The sequence below is a fragment of the Carya illinoinensis genome, chromosome 3 (genome assembly GCF_018687715.1).
Source record: "Carya illinoinensis cultivar Pawnee chromosome 3, C.illinoinensisPawnee_v1, whole genome shotgun sequence".
In the NCBI taxonomy this organism is placed as follows: domain Eukaryota; kingdom Viridiplantae; phylum Streptophyta; class Magnoliopsida; order Fagales; family Juglandaceae; genus Carya; species Carya illinoinensis.
The window spans coordinates 9,628,011-9,649,560 of record NC_056754.1 but is presented as its reverse complement, the minus strand read 5'-3'; the positions used below and the strand labels follow the sequence as shown (position 1 = coordinate 9,649,560).

Genomic DNA, 21,550 nt, shown 5'->3' with positions numbered 1-21,550 from the left:
AAGTGGCGGTGCTTAGCTAGGATGGAAGGGAGATGTGATTCAATGGATAGTGTATGGTTGTCCATTAAAACTTGGTTGCGATTAATTTCTGGGAAGCTTTTGAAGGTTGGGATTGCATCTCGCTTGGACCATGCTATCCTTAAGGAACTTGAGATACCGATTTTGCTTACAAATTTTTGGTGTCCTATGCAGATTTATTGGAAGAGGCTAAGAGAAGGTTGGTTCAAGTTAAATGTTGATGGCTCTTATAGAGGTAACCCAGGCAGTCGTGGCGGTGGTGGAGTAGTGCAAAATGATAGAGGACGAGTGGTGGCAGCTTTTTGGGCAAATTTTAATTATGGTACAAATAATGAAGATGAGCTTCATGCATTATTTCACGGTTTATTGCTTTGTAGGGACCGGGACATAAGAAAGTTGGAGATTGAGTGCGACTCCATGTTGGTAGTACAATGTATGGAAAAATTTTCTTGTACAGTTTGGTATTTATAGGATTTTTTAAAAGAGCTTATCAAGATTATTCATGACTTCGATTACACGATTATATATCAATTTAGAGAAGACAATAAAATAGTATATTTTTTAGCAAAGAAGGCAAAAGAGGGGATGAATTGTATATACATTGATACTGATGATTTGCCCCTCCATTTAAGAGGTTTGATTTGATTGAATTATCTTGACTTGCCTAGCTTTAGGAAATAATGTTTGGGTGAGGTTCACCTTTATTGCATATGTTTAGTGTTTTGTTAGTAAGGCTTAGTGGTTTATATATAGTTTTGTTTTGTTAGGTTTATTTTATGCCATAAATGAGAATTGTTTGCAATAAAGTTTTAGAGGTGCTGTACACTTTAAAAAAAAAAAAAAAAGAGACTTTCTGTAATATAATTTGATTGTTTATAGAGACTTTCTGTAATATAATTTGATTGTTTTCAATTACGTGTTAGAATCAAAATCACATAAGACAACTAATGTAATTTTTATTTTTTTATTTTTTTCGGCAATCAACTAATGTAAGTTATCATTATCGACCTTGTTTTGTGGGCTTTTTATTAAAACAAAATAGAAAATATTGGGCTTTCCCCAGTAGCTTCGTCCAACAGGAAAAAAACAAAAAAAACAGCGGTTTACAAAACCCCAGAAAAAACCCTAGAAAGTAGAAAGCACACACAGAATCCCAATCTTACACCAGCGACTAAAATAATTAGTAGGGTATTGCGAGAAATGGTGTTAGGGCTGAGGCAGTTCGCGGATAGAGTTGGAGAAGGTGCCGGAGAACCCCTTCTCGACGCTGACAATGGCGAGGAGCTCATGCAGGTACTACCTAGTGTCGCTCTCGTTCTTGGGAATCAAGCTCCTGAGTCCCCCGGCACTCTGTACATATCCACCAAGTACTCTCTCTCTCTCTCTCTCTCTCTGGGAATATGTACTTACATATGCATATCTTTCTGAATTACAACTTTCGGGCTTTTTGGGTTCTCAGAAATGAAAGGGAACGAAAAGAGAATTGTCCACTTCGTTTTTTCTGATTGGACGAAGAAATCTTTATTCTTGTAGCTTGTGATTGACTATGTTGCTTAGATTATGTGTTAATTACCTAACTAAATTGTAACCAATACATTTTTCCTCTTTATTTTTTTTATCTTTTTGTTTTCTCTCCTAAGTAATGGGAGATGCGATACTTTTATTGGAGTTGCTTTAAAGACTCAATAATTTCCTGAAGCTAGTTAAAAATATATATATATTTATTTATTTGTAAGTTGTACGAGTACCCACTACCCTGTGATTCTTGAACTCGCAACCTGAATGCTCCCCTTTGTGGCGGGGAGAAGGTGTCATTTAAGCTGCCGGTCGTTGGTCGAACCTTGTTGAAGATACGTGATCAATTTTCCTCAAGCTCGACAATTGCATATTTATTGACATGATGGAGCAAAACTCTGTCCAAAGAAATATTGTATATGTTTTTCACTGAAAAAATGGAGCCCTGGTAGTGGTCTTTGGTTTGTTAGATAGGCAAGGTTATTCTACTTGGTTGGGTTGACAAAAAAAGTCACCCGCAGTTGTATTCAACATGCTGGTGGTCTTTTGCAGGCAAGTTGTGTGGTTGAGTGATGTGGACAGGACCAAAGGTTATGCGGTCAATTTCTTGTCTATTTCACTTCATGCAATTTCAAGGGACACAGAGGCCTATCCCTCTCCTTGTTTATATACGCAGGTATGCAAGTTTTCATACCCATCAATGTACTTCAGTCTGCGATGGTAATGCATTGATTTTGTTTTGGGATTTCCTAGTTTGAAATGTATTGTATGCAAACTGGGTTAAAAAAAAATTATTTAGCTGTCTTAGGGATTTTTGGACTAGTTTTGTTTCTGCTTTGGAACATGTGTTTGCTCATATGCTAGTGATTTTGATTTTGTGCCATATTATTTTCTTGCACCATTTGATCTCTTGGAAAAGTAGTAATGTTGCATTGTTTATGTAAGTTTCAAAATAATGATCGATATGTAAATCCAATTGGTAAAGAAAGTCCTATATAGACTGGTTTTTGCAAAACTAAAAAGACCTTTGTTAGTAAAATTTTCCATGGGCTACAGTCGTGACGCTCAAATGAAGATGACTAAATCTAAAACATCAATCAAGTATGGAATTTATAAATTATGTTAATTCCCAGAAGAATTTCATATCTGGATTGTTTTTCTTCCTATATAAAGGTACTTCTAAACTTCATCATTTTTTATTTTCTTTTGTTGCAAGTGTCTTTCACTATAGATGGCACATCAGAGTCCATTTTATTTTTTTGCATATTTCTGCCCCTTGTAAAATTAGTGGCCATTAAATGATCTCTGTCCTTGTCTCATTTTTACATTGCCAATTAATGCTATTTTGTTTGAAGATTGAAACAGAAGCTGATGAGGATGATTCTGAGGGCTCAGATTCAGAAAGCAGTGCTGTCTTGGACTTGTCCAAGATCAGAGAGATGAGGCTTATTCCATCAGATCCCAGCCAATGTGTTCTTCTATCTTTCTTTGTGTTTTTTAAATCCTTCTCTTTGCATGTCTTGCAGTTTAATCTTAAAATAATTCTCATACTGCTGTTTTACATTTTCTGGCTGTACCCTCCTTATTGATATTGGTGAAACATGACTAATTTTTTTACTTCCGTGATAGTGGATGCTCTGTTTGACATCTTCTGTGAATGTGCTGAGCTTAATCCTGAACCAATTGATGGTGGGTACCCTTCTTCTACACTTGATCAGATTCTATTCTTTAAGTTGTAGGATTTCTTCATCAGTTGCTTGCCATTTTTAATACTTGTGCATGCTTTTTTTAGAAGAAGAAGAAGAAGAGCACAATTGGGTTTTTAGTGCTGATCAGTTGGAAGATGAGGCAGCAGGTATAGGATCATTAAAATTATACACCTATAACTCTATTTATGACACTTTTACAACTCATTTTACAATTAGCCAATGCAATCATGCCACTTCATTAAAATTGAATGTTAATTTTACAAAACTACCCTCCATTTTATATAAAATTGGAAAATAGTTGTAAAAGAGTTGTAAGTTGGTCATTTTCCTTCAAATTATATTTATAGATTCCTATGTAACATTATGAAATAGATATCTTATGATATGTTTGTATATACAGAGGAGGAAGTTCATTTCTCTCAAAATCCAAGCAACTCAATTGGTCATTCAAATGGGGATCATGACCTTGCTCGTACAGTGCTTGAGGTAGGCCTGTCAGCACTCATATTAGTCTGTCTCGAAGCTCCTACATTATTGTCATATGCCTTGGTTGAATTCAATATTGTATGTCTGTGGATATGCATGTGTCTGTCTGTCTATGTATCTGTCTCTGTCTCTTTCTTTCTCTCTGATACTTTGTCTTTTTTTTCCTCAATAAATATGATATTTGATGTCTTAATTCCTACACTAGTTAGCTGAGATTGGGGATCTGGATGTAATTTAATGTATGGCATGTTTTCCCATTTGTGATCTAATAGGCCTAAATTCTGACTTGTTAGCCCATGGTTATAATGAGCCATGTATTTATTATCTTAGGCTGTTACTTGAAGGCAAGATCTTATAAAGGCCCTGTGATAATGGAAAGTTAAATTTACTTATAATAATATTATAATAATAAGTATAAAAAGAAGAAGAAGAAGAAAATGATATGGTAAATGGACTTTTTTTTATAGAGTTTTTCCAAGGAGAGGTTTTTTCTTCTCAATAATTGTTAGGTCAGTACTAGCATTGAACCTCATGATTGTTAAGAAACCACTAGTTTTAATCAAGATCTATGTCTATGGGACTATATAATCAACTAAATGTTTTCGGGGTGTTGATTTATTCTTTTATGCTGGTTGGTTTTAAGTTTTTTAACTCTCTTTCTTTAACCTAAAAAAGCTGTGCTTCTCTGAGAAATACGAATCTGATGATATTAATATGATGTTAACTTCATATTGAGGTTTTTATATTGCAATAAAGATCTGATATTTAATGTTATACCAAATTTGTGAATGATTATTGTTAACCCAACCACTTTCTTCTCTGAGAATTAATCTGATGGTGAGCATGATAAAGATTTGAAATATGTGTACCATATCTGCCAATTGGATGATTTGGGAATGTCGTACTTTTTCCTGCTCTGCTTGTTACTTTTACTCTTTGGAAAGCACGTTTTATTGATTTGGCTATGTTCTCATTGCAGCTTCAAATCAACGACCAACGATTTGAGGATGCGGACGACGAGATGGAGCATGCCCGCAACAGTGGCCATCATTGATCTTCTCTATGCTTCAAGTGTCGCGTCTTCAAATGTTTCCATTAGTCATATGTCCCATTTCTCGAGCCCTAACCAAAGTCTTGCTGTACGTGTGAATTATCATTGTAGCAATGTCAATTTGAAGTTCATGACAAAAGATAGGGCAATGCTGTACCATTATCCAGATACCTTTGTTTTAATAACTATGACATATTTTAACAATCATCAGCTTTTATAGACCCACCGTTTCAAAGAAGAAAAATTCTACACTGCAGCTTTATACCGTAAACTTGTTGAAGAAAAAAAATTGAAAAACTCTAAACATCAGCCTGTTTACCACCCCATGTCAGTGAACCGGTACTGCCCCAAATTCGCCCATCTCAGTCCTACGATTCAAAACAACACCCCCCCCCCCCCCCCCCCCCCCCCCCCCCCTCTCCCAAAAAAAAAAATCACAGTACCTCCCGCAAGCGATTTCCCCTCTTCTCGGTAGCTCCCCTTCTACCCCTCTACTCTGCAGCTCCCCCTCCCTTCACCCGTACTTCTTTGTGATTTAAATTTTTCTCAAAATCCTTCATCTTCTCTCAGCCTCAACGGTGTGCGTCCAGATATATGCAGGAGAGAACCTGCATCCAAGATATATGCAGGAGAGAACCTGCATCCAGAGAAATCTAGAGATCTGTGATTTTCAGGACACAATTCACTCTTTTCCCAAAAAAAAAAAAAAAGAAAAAAAAAAACAAGCCATCTAAATGAAAGTACACAAAAGAATTGAGTTTATGGGTCAAACAAAAAAGCCAGCTCGTATAAAGAGGGAATGAGATCTTATGACTGGGTTGTCGTTGCTAAGAGACGGGTTGTCTCGGTGTAGCCTTTGAAATCCAAGAAGGTCACCAGATTGAGCTTAGCCATGGATGGTAGTTGGTTTGGCAGATCTTGATCGTTGGTATAGTGGCCTCTGCATGCCTATGAATTGGGACTCGGCTCTCTCTTCCGTCAACAAAGATAATGGCAAGGTGAGAGAGACAGATTGAAATTACAGAAGTTGTTGTGTGGCTGAGGACTTTTGGTTTGGTGTTGGGTCTCTGCTGGTTAGCAAGGAGATGAAGCCTATGCTCAAACTTGAACTCACGTCCGCGAGGGGCGTCTCGGGGTGGTGTTGGGCAGAGGGAGAGGTTAACGCGGGATTGGATGAATGCGATTTCAAAATGGCATCTTCTCCTCAAAACGCAAGCTAGAAAAACGAAAACAAAAAATCACATCTTGTGTGGGGTGAATATTGACTAATGTGTAAAAATTAAAAGTTCTTTCTATTCAGCAGGTGTGTGGTGTATGACTACTGAGTAGTAAAATTCCATAAGATCTCTTTCATTTTGGAGCATATTGCTTATCGCAAGTATATCATTTTTATCCCTCATCTTGCAGTATCTAATAGAAATAAAAGTATTTATTTATAATTTTTTTAATCATTATCATTTCATGATTTTCATCGACTTTGATTTTAAATGATAAAAAAATATTTATTATTATTTTATATGTGAATTGTGACATTGAAATTATGAAATACAATAATCAAAATAACGATGAATCACATTTTTTTTTCCCATTCATAATGATAATTCAAGCATTATTTTAGACTGGACTGAACCTATTTTTAGTTGGGCTACTCACGGAACCCAACTTCTATAATTTTCGAAGCAAAATGGCCCAATTGCACACCTAAGTTCCTCGTTTTTTTTTTTTTTAAATTTTTTGAAGTACCAAAACCCTAACCCTAGAAGAGGACGCACGTATATAAATCTCCATAGATTGCGCTTCCTATTGAATCGCCAGTAGCTTCGGCCGCCCCAACCAGAGCTCCACACCCCGCTAAGGTTTTATTCTCTCTTTCGCTCCCTTGGTAATATTATCACACCGAAGCTTAGATTGTTATCTCTTTGGTTAGTTTTTGCAATAAGAAAAGTAACATTCGTTTCCTAAATTTTCATTTCGTAATTGGGTTTGGGAAAAATTCACTCAAATCCAGTTTTTATTTATTTGTGGCGCTTGGAATTTGGCAGGAACGGAAGCAAGAAAAGATGGCTTACGCAATGAAGCCGCCGAAGCAGCAGGGTGTGGATGAACCCCAGGAGCAGATTCACAAGATCAGGATCACCCTCTCCTCCAAGAACGTCAAGAATCTCGAGAAAGGTACCCCCGTAGTTCTTTGCTATCAATTTTTTTTTTCGTTTTTCTCAAAAGACACGGCCCACTTGCCATATTTGATATTACAACGAATTCATGTATGCGACGCTCCTTTTGTTTTCCGTCTCGTACATGTTTGGAGTACTTGGAATCTATCAGCTTGATAATTTTGATTTTTGTTTGCTTGATAGTTTGTGCGGATTTAGTTCGTGGTGCCAAGGACAAGCGTTTGAGGGTTAAGGGACCAGTGAGAATGCCCACCAAGGTTCTGCACATTACCACCAGGAAGTCCCCTTGCGGTGAAGGTATATTTTCATATTTCACTCCTGGGATTCAAGTGCTTGGCAGTATGAAAGTATAGTCCTGATTTTAGAGGTCACTTTTCAATATTCATTTGGCAAACCCATCTTATCGAATTTAAAGCATTTTGATAACTTGAGTGGTTGATGTTTTTATGATGTTCTCAGTGGTATGTTTACTACAATATGTCATGCATAATCCTTTGGCGTGTTTTTTCTTGATAATTTCTTTAATGCATCGTGTCATCAGTTGCCAGAATCTTGAATTGTGCGGAGCTTAATGAAGTGAACGTTGGAGGAAATTTGTGAGGAATGGGCGGATATTGGAAGTGTTTGTAAGGGTGTTTACATCAAACTAAAAGATAGAAATGAGAGATTCAAAATAATAACCTGGGTAGGGATGTGGTTGAGGTTAAGGTGTCTCAGATGGTAAAAAAAAGTTTCATGAATTTTGAGTTTCATGGAAATGGATCTCAGAACAAATTTTGGGGCTTTAGCCTCAATACTCCTTCAGCCCACACAACTGAAGGTCCAATTATATCACTTTATCTTTAGTATTTTTAATAGTTTTTTTTTCTTTATTGGTGCTTGGTGTCTTAGAACAAATTCCCAACTAATCCAAAGTGTTGAAAGGCTCTCAACAAGGAGTTTCCTACCCTTGGATAATTCAAGGGGAAATCTCCCGAGTCTAATAGCTCTTAAAAATTGTTTGCACCTCAAAGGATCCGAACCTTAAACTTGGAGAGAGCATACCACCAAGACCAAGGCCCTTATCACTTGAACCATTAAATGACTAATCAAACTAAACTATCTTTTTTCTAAACTTATATGTATTTCTAATAATAGCTTGGTCTTATTATGTCATGTTGTTCGCAGGCACCAACACTTGGGATAGATTTGAGCTTCGTGTCCACAAACGAGTAATTGATCTCTTCAGCTCCCCTGATGTTGTTAAGCAGATCACCTCTATCACTATTGAACCTGGTGTGGAGGTTGAGGTTACCATTGCAGATTCTTGAATGTAGACTACTACAGTTTCGCACTTCCAGTCACCTAGTTAATTAGATGTCCTTAATTTTCAATTTCCCAGTTTTTTTGGAACATGTCAAGCCTCAAGCTTGACTGATGCTGTTGGGTTAATGCATTACCTGTTTTTTATGTGAAAGACGTGTGCAAGGAGGGATTTTTTGTTTTGGTGCTTTTTTATTAATCTTAAATTGAGGTTTTTGAATGATTAATTACTGCTATATTTGATGTTAAATACCATAAGAAATGTTTTTTGGTCATATATTCCAATTAGCGTCTAAGACATCTATTTCATATGTGAGAAATTGATGGTGTTAGAAGTGTATTAACTTGTTAAATTTGTTTCAGGAACTTGCGAATCGTTATTAGTACAAAACATAGTTTCTCATCTGGTGGTGTCATTAACTGAGGAAATTATGAGTTATTAGGTAGTCTTGGAGTACTAATACGTGGTACTCTCATGCTGTGACTACGATGTTTTCCATTCGTGCTTCAAGAAATGGAAAACGTGAGTGGGAGATGATTTGGTTTTATTTTATGTATATCATCCATGCAGATGGGAGTCTGAAAGTAGCATATTCTTTGATATTATCAAGCGTGGTATAGGATGAAGGTTAGAATTTGAATGAAAAAAATATAGAAAGCGTATTCCAATTAACAGCCAATAACATTCTTGTTCCAGTGAATGCTCTTATTAGCTTTGGGGCATATCAATCTTACATCAAAAGGTGAATACTGTGATAAAATTGAAAATCTTTGCTTAAAATAACCCCTTGTTCCAAGTTTTGAGCTCGGTGCAATCCCATTTCACGAGATTTATTTAATATTTAATATTGGAGCTAAATATAGAAATGCATATATCCCATATAATGTATATATTATCAGACTGAAATACAATCATACAACTGTGGTGTCTCTTTTCCTTTTACGGTTAAAGAACCGCAATGAAGTTTGCAATGAATGAAACTTCCAGCATAGGATCTCTATTCAGCAATTAGCTCGAGTTTTCTGTTCATAGAGAGACAAATGCACAATGGGTGAGTGTAAGATGGAACATCGGTTAGTGAAACCTTTCTACAACAATAAATGGGAAATGGGGAGCAAAGAATACAGGAAGAAGCATTAGCATAAATTCCTAATAGAAAAAAGCTTCTACACCTTACGTGGAAAGTAGCATTTTTTTTTTTTTTTCGAGTTCTTTCCTTCATTTCTCTCTCACAAGCCCTTCTCAACTTCTTTGAGCCAGGTCACCCATCCTCTTCCCAAGGTCCCGTTGCCCATCTTTTGCAAAGTTGCCCCGTCACCATCGACCCTCCCTCTACCTAGCACCCACTTTACCGTTGATCCTCCTCTCTTTTCTCAATTCTTCTCTTCAATTGAGTGCTTCATCCATTCTTTTCTTCATCCTTCCTCAGTTTGAAATCTTGATCTCTTTATCCCTCTTCTCTTCAACGTCTTAATCTCTTCTCTCCAATGAACTTCATCTCCCCATCTTCTCAAATCGATCCCCTCCATTCCTTTACATTTCTCCCAAAATGTAAATCAGTGAGTATTTCAAAATTGTTGCATGCCTGAGTCATTGGGTATCTTCTTTTTCCCCTTCCATTAGACTTGATGATAGTTTGGTCAATCATGCATGATAGAAAAGGAGCTAAATAAGTAGTTGGTGCCCGAAGTTACTCAAAGTCATTTAATGAACAAACACGAGGTATTCAAGCACAGGAAGATGATGGAACCAAAAGTTGTTTGACACCAAGCAGAACTTAAAAACCAAACACCGGAGCAAAATATTGATCTATATATATGGGACCTTACTTTTAGTGTCGTAGATTTTTTCAACTTGTACTTGTGACCAGTCAGTTTAGGTTGAATCCAAACTCAAAGCAATCCTCCTTAAAAGCTTATAATGTTGTAATCAGTGACTTGTAGTCACAAATATTATGGATTGTAAGCACGTGATATTTTACACTTTCATTTATTGATGTAAATATTTATTTGTTAATTGCAAGTGAATTGTGCTTGCATTACACCTATAGTTAGAGATATTTGCTGGTTATTTTCAGTACACATGTATTTAGAGACTTGTTGATTAATTTCCTTCATATCTTTGAGTAAAAAACTTAGGAAAAAATGCTAGAGTGGCTAAAAGATTTAAGCTGATCAAAATGCTTTTCTAGTTCAGTGCAATTTCCATCACAATATTTTTACTTCATCAACTCAAAATATCTAATTTTTAACATAATCATTTTCAACATAATTGGAGTATATATTACAATGTAACAGTAGATATTACAACTCGGCCAAAATATGTACGCATAAGAATTAATTTTCCACTGACCTACTACACATTACAATACAACCAGATACAATACATGTAACTAATTTGGCCAGGTTGATGGAATTGGGAAACGTATATTCTTGTAACTAGGTCTTTTGGATGGGGTAACACAAACATAGTGGATATCCTCTATTGAGAAAGAAAAAACAAGAAATTCTTAGCATTCATGTAATCATCAAATGACGGTACATTCATCTCTTGGAAAAAAGGACGTATGACGATTTTTTTTCTGAAGTAGGACTTCTAACCTTGGGTAAAGAAGCAGGTCGGTCCCTGGTTCATCCATCTTCTGTTGATATGCTTCTCCATGTATTTTAAGTGTCTCTTGATTTGGTTGACAAGTTTTTGCTAATCAACAAACTTCCATGGATGCTACAATTAGGCAAGTTGTTTAGAAAATACCAAACAAGGCATTTATCAAATGACCTTGTTCTCTTGAAGAAAATCCAGAGCTTCACAACCCAACCTTGGAGTAAAATAAGAACCCAACTTTCTTACCTTATTCTCCTTCCTGATATCAGAGTTATGGTCAATATGTGAAACCCCATTAATATTGAGGTTTGCAATTTCTCTACTGCTGTGCTTAGCAAGCCCAACAGCAGTATCTTTTGAACTATGTTGTGTTTGGATCAAGAAATCTTCTCAATATGCTATTGTCTTCTAAATCATAACAATTGACACTTTCTGTGGGCTTTACCAAAGAAACAATGCCAACCTATCCATGTCCTATTTATCTAAGTTAACCCACTCAGTATTTGTCACTGTATCTTGCAATGAAGCATCTTCAAGGCTTTTCAGCACATGAATTATTTGTTCCCTGATGGCTCTGACAAAACTGCTTGTGTCTTGAAACTTTTCCCACCTTTGAGACTTGTCTATCACAGATGATAAGTTGAGTTATCTTTCAAATTCTTCCAACTGATTAGAGATAATAACCAGTATAAGATTAAAAAAATTTTAAGAAGACTAACAAAATAGATAAATAGCTGAGGTCGAGGTCGACATTAATACCTGCCATTTTGCTATTTCAAGGGTTGTTGCAAGATCACACCTATGATAATTAATTGACAAAAGTAGCTTTGGGTTTGGGTGCTCACCTTGAAGACTTTGCTCGTGCACCAAAAGATAGAATATTGATTCCATCCTAAATTCCAACCCAGGGAAAAGGTTCCACTGTATAATATATATCAAAACAAAAACATAATTTGAGATTCTAGGACAATGAACCTGTTGTACGCATCTACAATTTAAGGAACCTCTAAAAGTTTTCAAGGTTTAGCTTAATTATAAAGAAAATTAACTTGTGGACAAGTTCCAACTATTGGGAAAGCAACTTCCCATTCTTCCAAAGCAAATCTTGAAAGTCCTGCCACCAAGGAATTCAACATTTGACCTATAGAGAACATTTTGAACCATAAAAGTACTACTATCTCATGATTAAACTCCACATGAAACCATTAGCAAAACTACTACATATGCTGAAAGGAAAATTTTCTCGAGCTTTATGGCTTCATGTCCAATATTTTTAAATGACGCCTCAAATGAAGCTTATATTTCCATAAATCATTACGACCGTTTTGTAAACAAGAAGGGATGGCAATAAATTTACGACAAAATTGAGCTCAAGAGTGAAACCACCCAAATGTTTAACATAACTTTTGCTGCGTAAATTGTAAAATAAAAATTTAAAAAACAAAAACCTTTTGCTGCGTAAACCCAAAAAGAGAAACTAGTTCCCACTCTGCATTTCAAAAAGCAAACATTTTACTTTCAGAAGAAAGAAAAAAAAACTTCCGAAATAGCAAAATGGAAACCAAAATATAAACTGAACTGTCGACAAAATAGATGGGTGGTGAAATAGAGGTAGGAGTCGTGGGTGCTAGGCGACAAAAGGGACAGTGATGAGTTGAGGGTGAGTCGCACGGTATCGCTGGTGGAGGGAGGGTGATAAGGGTGTTGGACGATGAGTGGTTCTCGTGAACTCCTCCCTCTTGTTCAAAATGGCCTATGGGGAAAACAGGCTGGGTGGCGATGGCCAGAGGCAAGCCGATGAGTCACCGATGCTGGGTGACGAGAGGGAGGGAGGGGGACGAGGGAGTGGGATGGGTTAAAAAATGGGGTTGTTGTCTTCAAATTGTAGTTTCAATAGGAAGAGTAATTCTATGTTGCTCTTTTTTTTTTTTTTTTTTTGATAGAAACGCCAGTGCATTTGAAAATTTAGGTTGATCCCGCTTCTTCAGCACCCGTGTTGCCCGGCCAGTGCACCCCGCGATGGCCATCCCTCGGTCCAACACCACTCCGCGCCACCCATCCCTTGCTTTGACTACATAATTTATATGATATCTGGCTAGCCATTTTCATTTGACACCTTCACCGTTGTAAGAGCTTCTCGACTTATAGCGAACAAGCTCGTTGCGAAGTAGAATTTGGAGAAGGAAAAGTGAAGAGAAAATGCCTAGGTTCGATCCGTAGCCAATGTTCTTCAAGCGAGAGTGGAATCGGAACCAGCCTTTTCTGGTGGGGTTTGCAATCACCGGAACCATCATCACTAAGTTCTCTCTCGGTCTCTCAAGTAATCCACTTGCAGTCTCTCATTTCCTATTCTAAATCCCTAATTTTTTTTATTATCTAACCAAAGCTTTCCATCCGTCCATTAATAATGCGCGGAGGAAGATGCGAAGAACGCTACCTTCGTTCAGAGGTTCATTCAGAGGAACAAGAGGTAGCCTTTCCAATCCCCAAACCCTGGTTTTCATCTTCAATCCCTGTGTTTATTTTGTTCCTGTTTGGTCCAACAATCTAAAAACCCTAATCTTAATGACCCACGCATGGACAAAGAAACTTAGATTATCATATTGGAAATGAAAGATCTTCGTAAACATAGACTGAACTAGCTCAATATAGAATGCTTAATAGGGAGTGTTAGGCTTATGAAAATATGTATCTTAGGAATCTGCTTATGAAAAGATGTAGGCTTTAGGCTCCTACCAATTGCTCTGGGAACTTGGGCAATTGACCAAAGTTAATGATCTTGTACCGTTACTATGGTCTTGATTTGCTGAGATGATTAGAGGATAATTTTGCTACATACAAATTGCTAGAACCTGTGTTTTTTTTTTTATGATTTTGACCCTCTGTTTTTCGTGCCATTGGCGTGTATTTAGTTCTGTTGTCAAACACGAGTACCTTCAAGTGGTTGTTGACGTGTTCCACTGCAATTTTTGGGTTTCTTAGGAGCCAACAACATATTTAACTGAATCCTGGAGCCATGTGCACAGGGACTTCTTGGGTTTTATTATTGCTATTGAGTAGTCTCAACTCTCTTATTTCCTTTAACAAGAGAGGTGCAATGGCAGCTAAGATTACATCCTTTAGGTATTTATACTTGTATATTTGTATGGTTGTAATACTTAAGTTAGCTTAGGTGGTCTTTTAGCAGCTGTTATATGAAGCTTGGTGGGAGGTTCTTACCCCATGAGTGATTATCTCAGTAGGAGGTTTCCAACCTTCAACTATGACACAATCCATGATGAAGGTGGATGTGTCTTCCATGAAAAGTAACTCGTAGATATGGACCTCACCTCGAGCAACTTTGCATCAACTCTCAAGGATCTGTTTGCTTCTTTTTCTCCTTTTTTCCCCCACCTATTCTCATCAAATTCATAAGTGTTTGGTGTTATCCCTTAAGTTCCCAGCTTTAATTATTAACTTTCCATTCTTTTTTCTTTGTTACTTGTTAACTTCCTAGTAGGAGGGCGTGAAGCTATCCAGTAGAGACCCTCAGTTAAGATTTAACTTTTAAGATGAACAAAAAATTGGCCATACATTGCAGTCTTAGCAGTTTGATCTAAACTGATAGTGTAAATTAGAAAATTGGCCATGCGATGCGGTGTAAAAATTGGCCATGTGCTGCAGTCTCACAATGCTTTGTTGAGAAATATCAAGCCCTCCTCTCTCTTTGAGAAAAACGTTATTTTTATGCTACTAATAAAAAAACGTCATTTGAAGTTCTCTATTTTCATCCTTTACTAGTGAGTTCCTCTTTTCTTTTTTTTCCCCCAATCTGTAGAGTTTAGACGCTTCCTTAGCCATTTTGGGCTTGAGTTTTATAATTTTTCTTTGACTTGATTTCATAACAAGCATGTAATTCTTTCACTACTTTGTAGATCAGAATATTTTGAATTGGTGCTATTTGAGACTCTTTCTTTTGCCTGTTTCAAGTGCTAACTCCCAAATCTCTCAGAACCATCTATCCGTTGATGCTTGTTTTTTACAACAAGATTGTTGGCTATACGCTGCAACAAGAATGAAAATCTAAGATCTTAAATACGTTGCTACAGAAAAAATAAATAACTAAATTTTGAAGTATGGTGCCTTTAGAGTTATTTGCTTCAGATTTAATGTTTCATTGGCTGCAGTGATGGATTTATGCATTTGGTACTAAAAGATTTCAAAGGGATCCAATTCCTTGGGATGAAATGCAGAGATTTGATTTTTGATAGAGCTACTTCAACCATAGACTTTTTTTATTTTTTATTTATCTCTTCTTTACTTCAACCATAGACTTAAAGTAGAAAATATATGATGTTTAAGGTATACTGATAGCCCCAATTAATTGGTTATTTACATACTTTCCTGCATTTGTTGGGGTTGAAAGTTCTCAAAATATGGCATGTTATCTATTGGTACTCTTGTTTGCTAAGAAGTGATTGGTAATCTTGGTTTGCTAATACGTGTTGGTCGATTTTGCAGGCTGTTCTTGCACCTTTTCTTGTTGGTATGACTTGAAAATACTACCATATGGTGAAAAGAGATTCAACCGATTAAAAACCGAACTTCGAAAGATACAACTAGCAATGGATATCCAAACAACTCGACATCGACTAGAAATAGAGGCTGAAAGGCGCAAGAGAAAACTTGAGTGTCAATTTATTTATTGTAATTTCAATTACATATGTACTTTGTTTAGGATTTTATTTTGGGAAATTATGAGAAAACAATGTGAACAAGATTGCAATTTTCATGTCGTGGGCACTTTGTTTAGGATTTTATTTTGGAAAATTATGATAAAAAAATGTGAATAAGATTGTAATTTTCATGTCGTGGGTACTTTGTTTAGGATTTTATAAGAAGTTGTTTTCATTTTAGATTAATTTTCAGCTTTTTAATTTTACTTATTGAGCATGGCATTCTTTGTTGATCCATCTATGTTAATTATCCATTTTGCAATGAAGAGGGGAGGGCACCCATGTGGGCGTACTGCCTGCCCCCTGTCATCTGTGAGCATGCATGATTTTGAACTCATTGTTCTGATGCTATTTCAGAGGTCGATGTAAAATATTGTATGGTGAAAAGCCACATGTTGATCTTCTTATAGTATAATAAATAACAAAAGAACTTACATGGATCAAACTTGAAAATTGAAATCTGAAAAGTAATTGTCATTGATCTTTAAATGATAGTGTAGTTTCATTACAAAAAAATCTGGATCAAACTTGCTCAATAAAGCATTGAAATACTCAAGAACAACAATGTCTAGAATTTACAATAGTTACATGTTTATGGAGACAATATGCACTAAAAAAAGTCATCTCCACAAAAAAAATATGACATCTCCACCAATGATGCTTCACCAAAAAGAGAGGAGTAGTCTATCACCAAAATAATCCATGTCGGAATCCATCACCACCAATGTACTTAGAATTGAGGAGCCTCATGCTGTGTACCTTGTACCATGTCGGAATCCATTGTCCGTCTAGCGTTCGAATTATCTATGAAGATCTAGCACGTTTCAAATAAAGATAATACCTTCTATATAAAAGAAATCATATACAAGGGAAAAACTTTTTAAGCAGAAGTGTATAAATGTTTGTGGTTATTAAGAAAAGTGTGTATAAATTTATTAACCAAAACGACAACCGGAATAACCTCTAAAATGACCACATAACATTATTAACAAATGATCAAACAAATTCAAATTAATACTAACTTCTAGTAATTCAATTCATCAAGTATTATTCAAAAAATGGACCCAAAAAATGGAATTGTGCTAAACCTTGATGGCTTGGCTTCTCATGTTGAATTTCACTTGGACCCAAAAAATGGAACTGTTGAAGATTATTGTGATTTATTTGAGCTTTTGGGTGTGATAATAAATAATTTATATACTTCCATTTTTGGGGGAGTGGGTTGTTGGTTAGTAATAAAAAATTTCAAAAATCTCCAAGCAAACACATCTACATGATAATAAAAGATTTCAGAAGTAATACACATTACACACGTTGACCTCCAAAATCAAGTGTTGTGATAATTAAATGAGAAGCATTCTCATGCCCACGAGGCAAAGCTACAAGGAGTGGTTTCACAGAAAGGCCAATGGCAATTTTTTTTTTGTTTATGCAGCTTGGTAGTTGACCTTTAAATTCCGAATTCATAATTTTTCTTGACAATCTAAACGGATAAACTAATTAACATCCCTCAATAACCACGATTTCCCCACTGCAAAGAATACTCCATAAGGCAAAATTAAAAAGTACAGATCGCCTACAAACCTAGATTCTGAGATTGGCTTTCAGTAATTTGGGGTATAATTTCAAATTTAAGATCGACTACAAACCCTAAAAATTTCAGATATATTTCATATCTATTTGTATATGAACGAAATTTAAGTGTGTGTGCGTGAGTGATGAGAATCTGAGTATGAGTGAGTAATACAGAGAGTATATGAGCAGTTTGGAAAAAAAATGCTTACCTGCTTCAAAATCGCAGAGAAGAAGACAATGGCGACGATGGGTCCGAGAGGATGGCGATGCGGGTTGCAGGTGGGGGAGAGGATGGAGACACCGGGTGGGGGTGGGGAAGAGGATGCCGACGAGGTGAAAGAGGATGGAGACACCAGGTGGTGGAGATGATGCCAACGAGGGGTAGGGGTGGGGGGCAGGGGGGTGTGCAGACAGAACTCGGGGGGTGGCAGCTCTCCTTCCACATTTCCAAATGAGTGAAATTTGAGAGAGGAATGGAGATTTTGTTGTAAGGATAAATTTGTCATTTTACTAATGTGTGCACCGGATGCTGCGGAATAATGGCTGCTCTTAAGATTTATTCCAATAGGAAGGGGGAAAAAAAAGGGACAGCCACGTGAGGTGTGGAGCGTTTGTTGATGAACAATGGCTGATTAGTAGAAAAACTCTTCCTAATAACCCACCCCACCTCCCTGCCAAAAAACAAAGGAAAAAAATAAAGAAAGATGAACAAAAAAATAAAGAAAGACGAACTAGCATGAATGCCTTTCAAAATTGAAACATGCAAGCATTCAAATATGCATCAAATTAATTATACAAGACCACAAAGTAACCTTGCTACATGATTTCAGTGCCCATTGGATCTTTAGAAAAATGAAAGGACAATATTCTTGATGATTGTCTGGAACTTACACCTCCATTTCTATTTTTTCAATCAAAATATAATTTAAGAGTCTTGCTTAGGTCTGCCCAAAAAATTGCAGGCTCGACTTGACCCGTCAGATAACTGCGAGTTAAAAGTATTTTTGGGTCAACCAACCTTAATTATGCAAATCAAACCCTAGTGTCAGGACTCCGATGGCTCCTTCCACCCTGATTACACACACAAACAAAGTAAGTTCTTAACACCTAGCTTGTACAAGATGATTTCTGGGTCTCCAAGACGATCCACTGAGTTGAAATTCATCCAAGAAAAAAGAAAGAGGGAAAAATAAGCAAAACTTTAACCCAAAGAGCCTTTCATCCCCTTAGAGCATTCTTCACTTCTTCGACGAGTTGGGTCCCCTCTTCTTGCCGAATCCAACAACAGCGGTGACAAATTTATGATTGTATTGCATGCACTTGTGGGTGCATCCACAGGGTTTCTTCTTCTTGTCTTGCTTCACCACTTTGGGAGTTTGGCCTCTCACTTTACCAGCTTGAGCCAGAGATTCATGCACCTTACCCGTGGTTGATTGCTAGAGAGGTGCTTCGGCTATTAAGAGTTGGTGCGACAACTTGTTAACAAGCACCCTAGATCTTCCTTTTTTGTCTTCTATACACTTATGAGTATCGAAAGACAAAGAAGAAGGGCCAATGTTGCATCCTCTTCAGCCAACAATTCTACCACCAATAGCTTCCAATTTAGAAGAATTGTTGCTCTTCCAGTTGGGTTTTCCTCCGTGAACCTAACAATCGTTACAAACCCTTCCTCTTCTTCATCTTCCTCTCCATCTTTGTCTTCCTCATTTTGATTTTGCATTTCTTCATCTTTGCTCTCTGACTTGATGTTCTTCACCTAATATTGCATTTTCACCCTTTCAATAGCTTCACCTTCCTCATTTTTCTTGCAGACATTAAGAACAGGTTGACTTGACATTGGGTAGGGTCAGGCTGAGTTTTTCCCACAATCATGCAGATCGGGCCTAGATACTAAACGGGTTGGTCAGGTTGCAATCTTAGGACCCTTGCTACCTAATCTCTTTAACAAGTTTTAAGGCCCTTACATATTTGTATAAGACTCTTGATTGAAATTTTAGGAATTTGAATAAGACTATTCATTTGAAACTTTTAGGAATTTTAATTTGAATGTTGATGTGAAAATTCTAGGAATTTTAATGAGACAATTGATTTGAAAATGTTAGGAATTTGAATGATGGTTTTAAATACCGTACCATATCGGTCGGTACAGCCGGAATATTTCGTACAGGCCACCAATCTGGTACAAGTATTGTACATGTTTTGTACCGGTCTGAATACAGGTCGTACTTGCCGGTATTTCAGCCTTCATTTTTTTTTCATTTTTTCAAATTACAAGCTTATTTTTTAACCCCAATTTATACCAAACTATTTATAATTTATATATATGTATTTATGTATAAATTATTCATATATAAACTATTATTTTAGAATATAATTTATATATATTTATACATATAATTTATTTATATATCGACTATCCCGAAATGGTATACAAAACGGTACCGGTGTCGAAATATTTCGTTCCAGTACCTTGACTGGTACGGTATCCGATACTGTATTCAAAACATTGATTTGAATAAGACTATTGATTTGAAAATTTTAGGCCATTTAGATCTTTGCATTTTGAGCTGCCCATTTGACTATGCTTTTAACATACACAGTCCCACACTTTATTTTTTAATTTTATAACAAACATTTGCTTCATTCCAAATAGGAAAACAACATGTAGTACAATATACAAAGCACTAAAACCTTTTATCAACTACTAACCCAACACCATAATTAACTTTCAGCATCAATGACTGCCAAAGACTTAAAATGGTTTAAACATACACACAATCCACGCATGAGGTGAAAGAGGACGATATGACAATCCAAAATAGTCTATAGTCTCTTATTCTATTTTTTCATCACATTCCCATTATACACACAGTCCCATTATCTTTGATTTTCTTCTATTTTTTCATCATAGTGGGTTTCCAAAGCAGAACATAGACACAGACACACACAATTTGAAACATGTACTAATCACATTTTTTAGTTCATTAACAACATAACAATATGAAAAATGCACATCACTGAAACAAATTGCAAAGGAAAAAAAAAACAATGACAACTTGAATGGGTAGCTAAACATGTGCAAACTAACAGTTTAAAGCTCTACTGCATAATAGTATGGAAGTTAGCTTTTACTCTGATGGGCACAAACATAGACACACACAATGTCCATTTCTGCTTAGTTATTCCTTCAAACAATCGACTAGCACAACCAAAAAAATCCAATCATTTTAGCAATGATTTAGAGAAAAAAAAAACTCACACCCAAAAAAATTAAGCACAACATAAAACACAACCTAGTGTAAAAAGGCACAACATCACTATACTAAGGAAGCAAAAAGAATTGGCAAAAAACTTACCGTGGTGGAGGTGACTAGCCATATGCCTCAACTCAGAGATCTGGATGCAGTACTTTCCTCAAGCTTACTATCAACTCACAGATCGGGGACGCAGACATAGATCAAGGCTAGGAGAGGCAAGTTTTTGTCATGAGGGAGGGATGGCTATGAAAGTGAGAGAGAGTAGTCAGATGGTATGGAAGTGATAGAGGTTTTCCTAGGAGAAGAGATTGAACATGATTTTTGCTTGTAGGAGACGACGAAAGACCTCTCTCCGCGTCTAGGAGACTCGTTTGCATTTTTTAGGGAAAGGAAGGGATCGGGCAACAATGGAGGAGTTGGGTGCACGTTAAATTGTGACATGGCGACCAGACCGGATTCGCCACGTCAGGTGTGTAGTGTTGGAGTAAAAAACTGGAGTAAGAGTAGAACTACTCAAATTTTTTTCTTTCTTAAATGATGATTCAAGTATTATTTTGGGCTAGACTTACTGAACCTATTTTTAGTTGGGCTATTCACTGAACCCAGCTTCTATGGTTTTCGAAGCAAACTGGGCCCATCACACACCTAAGTTCCTCTTTTTTTTAAGAAGTCCCAAAACCCTAACCCTAGAAGAGGAACGCAAGTATTGAACTCCCTAGTAGATTGCGCTTCCTATTGAATCTGTTAAGATCCTTCCCAAAAAGCACCCACACACTCACGAAATCAATGTAAGAACAAAGGAATGGAAATGATAAAACTCATATGATAAAGCATATGAAATTGTTCTAGATAATTCCAACCTCCTTACAACTTTTAGTAAATGGTAACCACCATTCTGCAAATGGTAACCATTGTGTCTATTTCTGAGGTTTCTAGTGTGTGTAGCACCTTAGGCAACCCTCTACGCATTTGTTTAAGACCCTTGTCTATCCATCTTTCTACATGTGGTACATAGAACTGTGGTTGAGTGTAATTCCCTATAGCAAGAAAAAGTCTTCCAAAACGAACTTACAAACACTAGGTCCCTATCAGTGACAATGGCTGGAGAAGACCAAGTAATTTAAAAACATGGTTCAAGAAAAG

At 36.6% G+C, this 21,550-nt stretch overlaps 2 protein-coding genes and 1 long non-coding RNA gene across 5 annotated transcripts; all 3 read left to right on the top strand.

Annotated features, from left to right (window-relative positions):
• Window positions 1-1,102: 1,102 nt before the first annotated feature.
• LOC122303148 (chloride conductance regulatory protein ICln) lies at window positions 1,103-4,983 on the top strand. Of its 2 annotated transcripts, none has more exons than XM_043114772.1 (7): window positions 1,103-1,385; window positions 2,086-2,209; window positions 2,889-3,003; window positions 3,163-3,222; window positions 3,329-3,388; window positions 3,643-3,728; window positions 4,708-4,983. In XM_043114772.1, the coding sequence occupies exons 1-7, from the start codon at window positions 1,219-1,221 to the stop codon at window positions 4,780-4,782; spliced, it is 687 nt and encodes a 228-aa protein (XP_042970706.1). In that variant the 5' UTR covers window positions 1,103-1,218; the 3' UTR covers window positions 4,783-4,983. The 2 variants fall into 2 exon arrangements, with proteins under 2 accessions (XP_042970706.1, XP_042970705.1); XM_043114771.1 differs by having other exon boundaries at window positions 1,108-1,385; window positions 3,326-3,388.
• A 1,492-nt stretch (window positions 4,984-6,475) lies between these two features.
• LOC122303146 (40S ribosomal protein S20-2) lies at window positions 6,476-8,530 on the top strand. Of its 2 annotated transcripts, none has more exons than XM_043114769.1 (4): window positions 6,476-6,635; window positions 6,822-6,951; window positions 7,137-7,250; window positions 8,121-8,530. In XM_043114769.1, exons 2-4 carry the CDS (start codon window positions 6,840-6,842, stop codon window positions 8,261-8,263), a joined length of 369 nt encoding a protein of 122 aa, XP_042970703.1. In that variant the 5' UTR covers window positions 6,476-6,635; window positions 6,822-6,839; the 3' UTR covers window positions 8,264-8,530. The 2 variants fall into 2 exon arrangements, with proteins under 2 accessions (XP_042970703.1, XP_042970704.1); XM_043114770.1 differs by having other exon boundaries at window positions 6,524-6,661.
• A 3,818-nt stretch (window positions 8,531-12,348) lies between these two features.
• LOC122305659 lies at window positions 12,349-15,761 on the top strand. The gene is made up of 3 exons (XR_006241193.1): window positions 12,349-13,180; window positions 13,282-13,330; window positions 15,361-15,761. It is a non-coding gene; the product is annotated as an uncharacterized LOC122305659 (long non-coding RNA).
• The last annotated feature ends 5,789 nt before the right edge of the window (window positions 15,762-21,550 follow it).